Here is a 10,471-nt window from a genome sequence, read left to right on the forward strand (position 1 = left end):
CTTATTGGCAATGTTTTAAGACAGCACTGCATTCAAATATTTTACTTAGGTAAAAGTGGTAAAGTATTATCACCACAATGATGTGTTGAGGGTGGATCTTAAAATTTCAACTATTTTATGTAATACTTCATAGTTTAATCATACTAACAATATTGTAGCACACTGAAGTTTTGCAATGACAAGAGCTCAAGCAGAGAAATAGTCTGTGTTATTGTAGCAGTCCCTGTGCTCCATGTACCACACAGTTCCAGGAAAATGTTGTTTATTAGTAACACAACATACCATCATCATACCAGGCATTTTTTATGGTTAGTTCATGTTTTTTGATGATTTTTCATAAATGATTGAAAATTTGTTTTACCTCCATCACCAGAATGTCCTTCCCTGGTTTGCCACTTCAGGCTTTCACTTCTCACATGATCACAGTCCCATTTTTGAAACATTTTCAGCAGACAGACTCTACTTTGTAACATTTCTTTTGAAATGTGTGTATGAATTATAGGTCATCAGTAGATACGCATTGTTTTTGATGATTCGCTGTTGTGAGGCTTGAGTCTTGTGCCCCACATAATATTTTAGTTCTAAAAAATGTCAGTTGATGGCTGGAAGAGAAATGAAGAGTATGATGTTATAGTGAGGTCTCGTATTTATTTCTATTTCAATTTCATTTTGTACATTTATAGCACAGACTGAAGACTACAGTATGTGCCATTTATTATCGTACCAGTGCGTCATGATAAGGTTCATTTTCATTGCAGGAAGAATTTTAAGCCTTCCTGGGAGCGGGGAACATTGGCAGCAATTCTTTTTTCACCATAATCATAACCCTTGCCTGTATTTCTCATAAATGTGGAATGGATTATAATTTGTGATTCATGCTCCATTCAGATTAATTTTATGCTTTAAAAGTGGCTGTCTATTGAACAGTTGAAGTCACTGAGAGTGGGCTGTCCTCCTTTTGGCCCAATATCTCTATGAACTCCATTCATGTTGAATTCAGCATTATGTCTAATGTTCAGAACCGGCACAGAAATTTGAGTGCCTTAATAGTGAGATGAAAGACAGGGACAAATATAGCAATACCATATTATTAGTGTTGCTTATGTTCAAAGTAAAACAGCAAGAATCATTTTTTTCTACACTGGGATCTCCTGATGGAACAAACTGCCCCTGCATATATAACAACGCCAAACAAAGTCAATAGCTGAAATGAAAGTAAAGGTGGCATTATAGGGTAAATACATGCTTCACTCTTAAGGAAGGGTGTTCCAAGGGGGGGGGTAATAGTTTTATAATGTAATGTTGCATGTCTGTTTAATAGTTTTTTTTAATGTTTAATATTTAATGAATGCATTGTGCAGTCTGTGGTGTGCATGTTTCCATTGAGGACCACTTTTAGAATGAAATGTTATTAGTAATGTTTTTAAGTGCTACTGTATCCTCTTTTTTTCTATCACAGCACTCTTCTGAGTTGATGGGCTTTTAATTGAGAATAAAAATCAAATTAAGTCTAACCCATAAAATTAAACATATATTGTATCATAGTCATTCTGCTGTTGTTTATTTATGTAAGCAACCAAAAGCTTGAGTGATGGTCAGCATTACAAACGAGGGTGCAGATTTCTTTAAGGAACCTTTGGGTGAAGAGATGCTTGTCTTGACGTATGTCGACTTTATTTATTTTTTCTGCCTTAGAGGGAAAACTTTAGAGCTCCTATTTTTTTATTTAGTAAGAAAAATAAACACAAAATTCTCTAGAGCAGCAGCTCACACGGTCCCACTATTCTCAGATTGCAGTGAAAAGGGCAAACATGTGTTATACAAGTTCCTTTTTTACACTGGTGATTTGGTGTGGAACAACTTCTGCTACACTTCCAGCTGTTAAAAATACAAGGGGATTTTAGGGCTTATTCATGGTAATGTAGAAGTAACCTTACTTACTGAGTGTAGTAATTCTTCTTAAATTGTGGTGGTGTGGTTTTGGATTCCAGGATTTTCTTGTTCAGTTTTATGTGGAATAACTTAAGTACTTCATTTAAATATTGGCATCATGTTGGAAACAAGTGGTTTGATTTGAACATTTTTTCCCTTGAATTTTGTTTTGGTATCCACATACACATCTCATATGGTGCTGAGAAAATATCCTGATTAATAAATGATTTTCTCATCTGACTCAGCTTGTGGATGGCTCATGTTGCTACCTATACTCGACTTAATACATTATCTTTAAAATATTAGTGGAGAGTTCATCCTGAAAACACTGTGCACTCATCAACATGATGACCCCACTTTAAAATTATTAAGTGTTGTTTTCATACACATTATGTTCAATTTCAACATGGAGGTCCACATAGATCACAGTGTCACCACTTTTTTTCTCAATTTGTGAAAGGAAAACTGTGTCAATATTGATTTAACTTAAGCATCTCAACAAAGATGTTTGAACCTGGGGCCTGTTTAAGGAAGCAAGTTTAACAAACTCTGAGTTAAAACTTTAACTCTAGGTTGACTGACTCTGAGCTGTCAAACTCAGAGTTTTTGGTTTCAGAACAAGTGTTAACAGTTCAATCAACTCTGAGTCAAAGTAACCCTGAGTGAAGCTCATTCATCAGGAGATACCAAGCCCTCATCAATGGAACACAGATAACATGATTCACCATGGCAACAGGTGAAATAAAGGGCTCAGTCCTCCTACTTCTCCCCATTCATAAATATTAATGAATGCAGACGATGAGTACATATCTAAGAAAACAAGCAATACAGTAGCAGCAGCAAAAGAACATGAGCTGGCATGGCAGAAAATTACTAAGTCAATATATGAGTATTAATGAAAAAAAAGAAATGTTTTGTCTCGAGTGGCCAACTTATTCAACATTGATATTCTGTGTGCACCTTCTCAATTAGAATATATTTTACACATTTTTAATGGTAATTGTCTTTCTTTCTTTCTTTTACTGTTTTATATTATTTAGGATTACTTCATTTTGTGTAAGTGATATCTTGATATTTTGACTGTTATGCACAACAACTCCAATGCAAATTCCTTGTATGCAAACTTACTTGGTAATAAAACCAACCTGATTCTGATTCTCAAATGCAGTCGTTCTCAAAGTGGGTCCAGGGACCCTCAGGTATCCTTGATGGGATTCCAGGGGGTCTACAGCAAAAAGGGGAATAATTTATTTTCACCATCCATAAGTAACACAATGTTACCATTTCATACACTTTCTGTAATAAAATATCTAAAAGCAAAAATCTTATCAAATGGGGGTCAGAGGTCTAATTTGTGTCAGTTTAGAGGTTGTTGAAATGAAAAGGTTGAGAACTGCTGCTCAAATAGACACTAATAAAAACAATGTCTAAATGCTGCTTCAAATTTTACCTCATGTTTCCTTCTTTTGAGAATTTGTTCTTTTTCTTTGTTTCAGTTCTTCAATTTTACTTGTTAATTCGAGGATACAATGTTAACCTTGATTTTGTTCCTGTTTTGGGTGAAGACCTATAGTATTTTTTCAGTGATCAAAAAGAAAGAAAATCAGATTAAATATATCAACTTCAAATTTGTATTTATTGTTGCATGTAAACTCTCCTTTATTGTTATAATTCAAGCACCCATTGAAAAACTGAGGGACGAATTCACAAACAATGGATTGTGGCCATTGATAGCATCATGAATTGCGTATCACTTGCAATCGCTTTCTGCCCTGTCTCAATGTACAATTCACAAAAGTATTTCACTGATGACACTACAGCACAAACACACCTGTAAAGTTTTTGAGCTGAGTGTAATTTGCCCTTGTTCACAGCAGTCCATGTACATGTATAGTATATTCAGGGCATAACACCAACTTTACAGACGCACTTCAGTTACCTCCAACTCTTTGAAGACACTAATAATTTCACTCTAACTGTGTTTGGCTATTAGCTCTGGTCGTTGTGAATTGGACTGTTTTTGCAACTAGGCTCATTTGTATAGAAATGGGTCAATTTTGTGTCACATTCATATTACCTAATTAAAATATGTGCAAGTAGCAAAAAGGCACTACCATACTCTACTACATTGATTTGACACCAGGTTAAGACTTTTCTCATAAAAAACATGACGTCAATATATAAAATGTGATGAATCATTAAATAAAGATGATGCTGCTTACACATTAATGCATCTCTAATAAAAATCCAACAGATAAGTATATATTCCTAATGACTACATCAATTTTGAGTAATTTTACTTTTAAAGTCAATGTTGCTATACTTTGACCTAATTAAAATTTTGAATGCAAGACTATTTTTTTCACCACTGCAAATTGTGAAATTACCAAAAAAAGGGAAAAATATGCATTGCCCAGTCCCTGTCCTGCGCATGATTATCAAATCAATAAACATACAGGGTTGTATTTTGCAATATTGTGGTAGCTAATTGTACCGACCACATGATCATGGGAGTGATCAAAGAGGAAGTCATATACTGGGTTACTAAACTTCCAGCGGAATCACTTCACTCAGCAGTCTATGACACACATACGCAGTTCATGGTCCTTGAGTAAACCAGACTTTATTTTCCTGTGTGTCATATATCATGATGTGGGTAGAGATTTATTTAATAGATGGCGTGCCTTCATCCCTCACTCTGACTATATAAGTCAGCTTTATAGTGTTAAAATGTTAAAATGTTAAAATGGTAATATATATATCTCTCTCTCTATATATATAGATATATATAGCCGAGAAGACTAGCCACTGGTTGTGGCTAAGGAGGAGGAAGAACAAATGGCGGGGAGACGTCCCCACTCAGCCACTGCCCCCCGACCCCCAACCGGGATATGTACTGGTAAGGGGGTATAGATAGATAGATAGATAGATAGATAGATAGATAAGCAATCACACAGCAGTAAAATCTGCTCTCTCTCATAATGAAAGCTGTGTCATGTATCTGTGTAAGGAATGCTGGTTTTGTAACTACTGATGAATACAGGCATGTTCAGAAGACACTCTTGATAACCTTGATTCTGTCTAATCATGAAAATGAAGCAGTTTGCACTTTTCTCGGATAAGGAACCAAAACTACAGAAAAGGAAACAGCCCTCCTCCTCTTCAGCAAGCAGAAAAGTTTGTGTTAGCATATCAAGGCCAACATCATGTGATCTGGAAAGTTTTCAAAGCTGAAACCACACTGTGGTTTGGTTCAGTGTCGTTCAGCAGGTAAACACAATCCATCCACTGATTCCGAGACGCAAGCTGATTATTTTACAATGCTTTTTTTAATCAGGAGTCGCCTTCATTTGTGCTGCAGTCTTATTTGTCTGCTACTAGGTAAGAGATGAATAAATTACTATTTTTTACTAATTTTTATTTTATATATTTCAAAAATATCTCTTGACCATCTGCTTTTCCAGGTTGGGAGTATGCAGAAAGTGTATTGGCCAAAGTTGGGACAGATGTTTCTTTAACATGTAAATATGATGCTAAGCGCTACGGCAGGCTTTCCACATGCTGGGGCCGAGGGGCCATCCCCAACAGTGGCTGTGCCAATGAAGTGCTTAAGACAGACGGGACCTCAATTATCAGCAGACTGTCTGAGCGTTACCTGCTCATGGGTAACACTGGTGAAGGTGATGTGTCATTGACCATTAGACATGTTGTGGAGAAAGACTCAGGGACATACGGCTGTCGTGTGGACATCCCAGGCTGGTTTAATGATCTGAAACATGAGGTGACCCTGTCGGTGGTGCCAGGTGAGACACAGATAAACTGCAATCTTTGAGGTATAGAGAAAAGACAAGTACATCAGTATGTGTTGACATCAGAAATCTGATTTTTGAAACATGTGAGATCGTAGAAGCACAAAATGCTTGGCAACATTGCTATTCATTTAAAATGAGAGAAATCAATCAATTATGTAAAATTGGTTTTTTTTGTGTTTATTGATTAATTGACTACCTGCATCAGCATTGTAAAGTCGGACATTTACCATTTATCCCCTTTTAGGTCGTCCTAATCCAGTGAGAGTGGAGATGCAAGAGGTGAAAGAAAGGACCATCACTGTTTCCTGGACTCCTGGGTTTGATGGCGGCAGGCCCATCACATCCTATGTGATTGATCTCAAGAACAAACAGGGTAAAACAATAGCATTTAGTAAAAAAAAAAAAGAAAAAGAAAAAGAGAAAAAAAAGGATGCAGTGTGAACCTTATTACACTCATCCATGCTTTTCTGTTGTTCAGCATCATGGGATACCACACTCAGAACTCCAGTATCAAATCCTGATCTGACTCAGGTCACATTGGTGGATTTGCGTCCAGCCAAGGCCTACAACCTCCGCATGTTTGCTGTCAACAGTGAGGGCATGAGTGGAACCAGTAATGTTCTTACATTCACAACAAAAGAAGCAGGTAGAGTCAAACTGAATTTATTTATCTATGCATAAATACTTTGTAGAGTTGTAGAGTTAAATTTTCTTGTGATTGTCCTTTGAAAAAAATGTTTTCTCACTCAGCACCAGAAGGTCCTCCCCTGGATATGCAGCTTGAAGCCCTCAGTCCTCAAAGTATCAAAGTCACTTGGAAGGTAGTTTGACTAGTTAGCCACAGACACATTAAACTAGTGTAATTTCTTAATTTTATTTTAAAAAGAAAAAAATCAGACAGCAACATTTATCCTAAATGATAGCTAATTAATACATTGAAAAAAGCATCCTTTGTTTTCTCCTGACTAGCCTCCGAGGACTGATCTCAGAAATGGGGTTCTGCAGAGTTATTCCATCAGCTACAGACAGTACAACCCTGCAAGCAGACATTTCAGAGGGTGGCACCACCAAACTGTGGCAGCCACAGGGAATATAGAGAGTACCATACTGATTAACCTGAAACCTTCTACCCAGTATGGCGTTATCATACAGGCCAAAACAAATGCAGGCATAGGACCTGCTTCAACTGCTCCCCTTTGCTCTACTCTGGATGAGAGTAAGTGAAACCTGAGAGGATGTTAATATGCAACTAAAATAATAATTTAAGTATCATTGAGATGTCTGATGTCCAGGGCTTTACAGAGACTGGCAATGTCTTTCTTTCTGTTTCAAGTACACACAACTTCAACACCACCAACAATGAAGTCTACTTCCCCTGCTGCTACTGTGTGGCTACCTTCTTCAAGTTTCATTTCAGGTTTGTGATACTGAGGTAGTGAAACTCCAAACATATTCCTGAATGATTTATTATGTATCTGTATTTATTATGTAAAATCAAATGAATTTTCTTTTGAGTTTTATTTATGATAGTTTATCATGTGTAGAAACATTTTTTTCTTTCTCTCCCAAGTTTACACAACTTCAACAGTCACTGAAGTTGATACTGTTACTGTTACTGCTACCACAGAATGGGGACTAAGTACTACAAGTTTCTCCTCAGGTACAACACGTGTTTCTAAGGTTTTAATTTAATATTTATACTCATATGTTTAAGAGGTATATGGATGAGGAAGGGTTGTGTTAATGGGTGAATATTTAGGTTGTAAATAAATTTGGGACAGTTGTTTATAAATGATATATGAGTTAATGGAGGAGGTAGGAATTCTTCCTACTTTTCTTCAAACATTGCTATTCTTGTTTGTTTGTTGTCTTTATTTATGTTTTTATTTACATGTTCTAAATAAATTCAATAACTGAAAGTCAGGCTTCCAGCTATACATCTGAAAATGTTCAAAATTCACAACTCTGGGAATTTTCTACAAATGACATCATTTTTGCAGTCTGTAACTCTGCGGATGAAATATGTTCAAATTCACAAAATTAAACCATTAAGATGTATTAAAAAAATTGTATGTGATTTTTCTGTGTAATGTTCCAACTTTGTCTTTGCCCTGCTGTATGTCTCTTAGGGCGCCCAGATCCCCCAGTAGTCCAGTTAAAGGAGGTCAAAGATAATACAATTTCCCTTTTTTGGACTCCTGGGTTTGAAGGAAGCAGCCCCATTACTGGCTATCTCCTGGAGTATAAAGCTGTGAATGGTGGGAAAAAAATTAATTGAAATAATTAAATTATTGCTAATTCACCATGACTCAATTGTGGAAACTAAACTCACATTGTTAATCTTTTTTTTTCCTGGTGCCCATAATGTCGACTTTAGCCTACAGAGCAACATTAGTTCCACTCTTAACATGTTACTTTCTTCTGAATTTAATATATCTCTGTGCACATTTTTTTTATTCCACCAACAGCCTCATGGGATTACACAAAGACAGTTGTAGACTTCAGTCTCAACCAGACAGAGGCCACAATAATAGAGATAAACCCCTCAACATACAACATCCGCATGTTTGCCAAGTCCAGTCTGGGCACCAGTAAAGCCAGCAATGTCCTCACCGTCACTACTGGAGAAGCAGGTGTAGTATTTCTCCATTCTTTGTCTTATCATGTCCTTTTTTGAGTGGGAATAGGAATGGATCGATAGGTGTGGCAGCAGACACTTCAGGGTGTTGGGTCAGGACATTATTTTTGATTATTCAGGTGAGAGTGTGGAAGATGCAGAGTCCTAGTATAGAGTTTGACTGTTAATCTATTTATGTGAGTGTGGTTCTGTAACAATAAAGAACAACAATACAGATTGATTAATAATTACAAATCTAGCATAGACATCAAGACAAACTTAAGACATAATTAGAAACTTGTACCACACATATTTATCGATGCACACTAAAAGAAATGTCCATTAGACGTCACCGTAGTTAGAGGAAGTACTGTGATCTCTCTCACTCACAGGCACGTAGTGAGCATGATGCGTTCACGTGCACAGGGTAGCGACTGACATGAGATATTCAAGCAAATGGTCCTTTCTTTTTTTTTTTTTTTTTTTTTTACAAGTGTTCTACATTAAATGTGTAAATGTTTCCTCATCACTTTCTATGGCAGAAGGGGAAGTAGACCTTATCTTATTCACACTCAAAGGCAGCTCCAAAAATATGAATACAAAAGGAACATGTTATAATTGGCCTAATATGCTCTCACCTTCGTTATTTGTTAGCTGCGATGTTGTAATGTATTTTAGAGTTTCCTGAAAAGCAATACTTTCCGAACTTCCTGTTAGCTGCTCTCATTTGTGGTTGTGCCTTTATGGTAGATCATCAATGGGATGCTCTCTCTACTACTGCACCTACTGACACTCATTCTGCTGTAAGTGTGAAACCAAGCCCTTCTTTAAACTACAATTTTGATATTGTACTATAAACACAAAGAAGACTGCAACACAACAACTAGAGTAATATGTGAAATTCATCAGTGTGATCATCTGTCCTCTCTGCCAGGCGAGCGTTGAGGAGGGTCAAAGTGGTCACCTTGTTGCCATTGTGGTGCCAGTGGTGCTGGTGCTGTTGATTGTTGCCATAGTGATCACATGGCAGCTTCGACGTAAGTATGTCTAACAGTGTTACTTTAGTGTCACTTTAAGCCCAACAAAATAACAGTTTAATTTGACCTTCACATTCTCTCTTGATAGGTATAAAACAGAGAAGAGGCAGCCTGAACATGTGAGTGGCTGCAGTATGTGCCACATTTATACTCACTTAAGAGTCACTTAATCTGAATTACCTTCACTGGAATTAAATATTCTCTTGTCTGCAGGTGGCTGTCCAGTGGAATAATAAAGTACAGGGGCTCTGATTCACTCCAAGAGCTGTAAGACAAGCTACTCTAAACTCTACAAATCAACAAAGAAGTTATTTGGTAAACAGCAAAAGCAGAAGGAAGCAGAAGCAAGCAGAAGCAGAAATCATGAGAAGCAGAAGTGTACATTTGTTGAAGTTTAGTTAGTTAGTTAGGAGGAAAGAATCCAAATCTGATATGATCTTGTAGTTTTACCTGATTGAAATGAACCTTTGAAAAATCTCATGACATCTATTGTTTGCAACTAAAAAAAAATTTCAAAACATAGTCAAATCATTATATGTTTATAAAACTTGATGTGTTTTCTTTTATGGTGATGAAGGTCCACAGTGTGTGTTGTTCATCTGCATGGAAAGTGCTTGAGCTTATCGGCTGAATAATATTGTCATTTTGATTCATTACCTGTGTGTCTGTAAGAGGTTTGTACAAACAGTACGTACTTGATGAACAATATTCTATTAATGTTCTGTTGGGATCAGATTTGGTTGGAAAACTTAAAATCTAAAGTTATTTCAATAAAAAATTATCTTTTCTCTATTGTAGCAACACTTATCTTAAATGATTCCACTGACTAAAGCATCGTCAATAAGAAAAGTTTGATTTGCTAAACGTGAATAGCCATTAATTGGGTGAACATTTTAAAACTGAGGAGCTGCTGTTGTTAACCAGTAATCAGTAATCAATCATTTTCACTAATCTCCATTTATTATTTGACAATAAACACTATTTTTCTTGAAATGCCATTGTCCAAAATAAAGAGAACACAGGCTTTGGTAACATTTAATTTCCATTTTTCCAACTATTATTCTCTAGTATCC

General features: G+C 36.4%; 1 protein-coding gene across 2 annotated transcripts; it reads left to right on the forward strand.

Moving 5' to 3' along the window:
* The first annotated feature begins 5,054 nt into the window (after positions 1–5,054).
* LOC128362924 (protein sidekick-like) lies at positions 5,055–10,253 on the forward strand. Of its 2 annotated transcripts, XM_053323789.1 has the most exons (14): positions 5,055–5,313; positions 5,397–5,735; positions 5,989–6,117; positions 6,223–6,390; positions 6,495–6,565; positions 6,714–6,960; positions 7,078–7,161; positions 7,315–7,404; positions 7,874–8,002; positions 8,213–8,377; positions 9,112–9,164; positions 9,296–9,398; positions 9,487–9,517; positions 9,612–10,253. In XM_053323789.1, exons 1-14 carry the CDS (start codon positions 5,253–5,255, stop codon positions 9,667–9,669), a joined length of 1,728 nt encoding a protein of 575 aa, XP_053179764.1. In that variant the 5' UTR covers positions 5,055–5,252; the 3' UTR covers positions 9,670–10,253. The 2 variants fall into 2 exon arrangements, with proteins under 2 accessions (XP_053179764.1, XP_053179765.1); XM_053323790.1 differs by lacking the exon at positions 7,315–7,404.
* Positions 10,254–10,471: the final 218 nt, after the last annotated feature.

Source organism: Scomber japonicus, chromosome 8, assembly GCF_027409825.1.
Source record: "Scomber japonicus isolate fScoJap1 chromosome 8, fScoJap1.pri, whole genome shotgun sequence".
NCBI classification, from domain to species: Eukaryota; Metazoa; Chordata; class Actinopteri; order Scombriformes; family Scombridae; genus Scomber; species Scomber japonicus.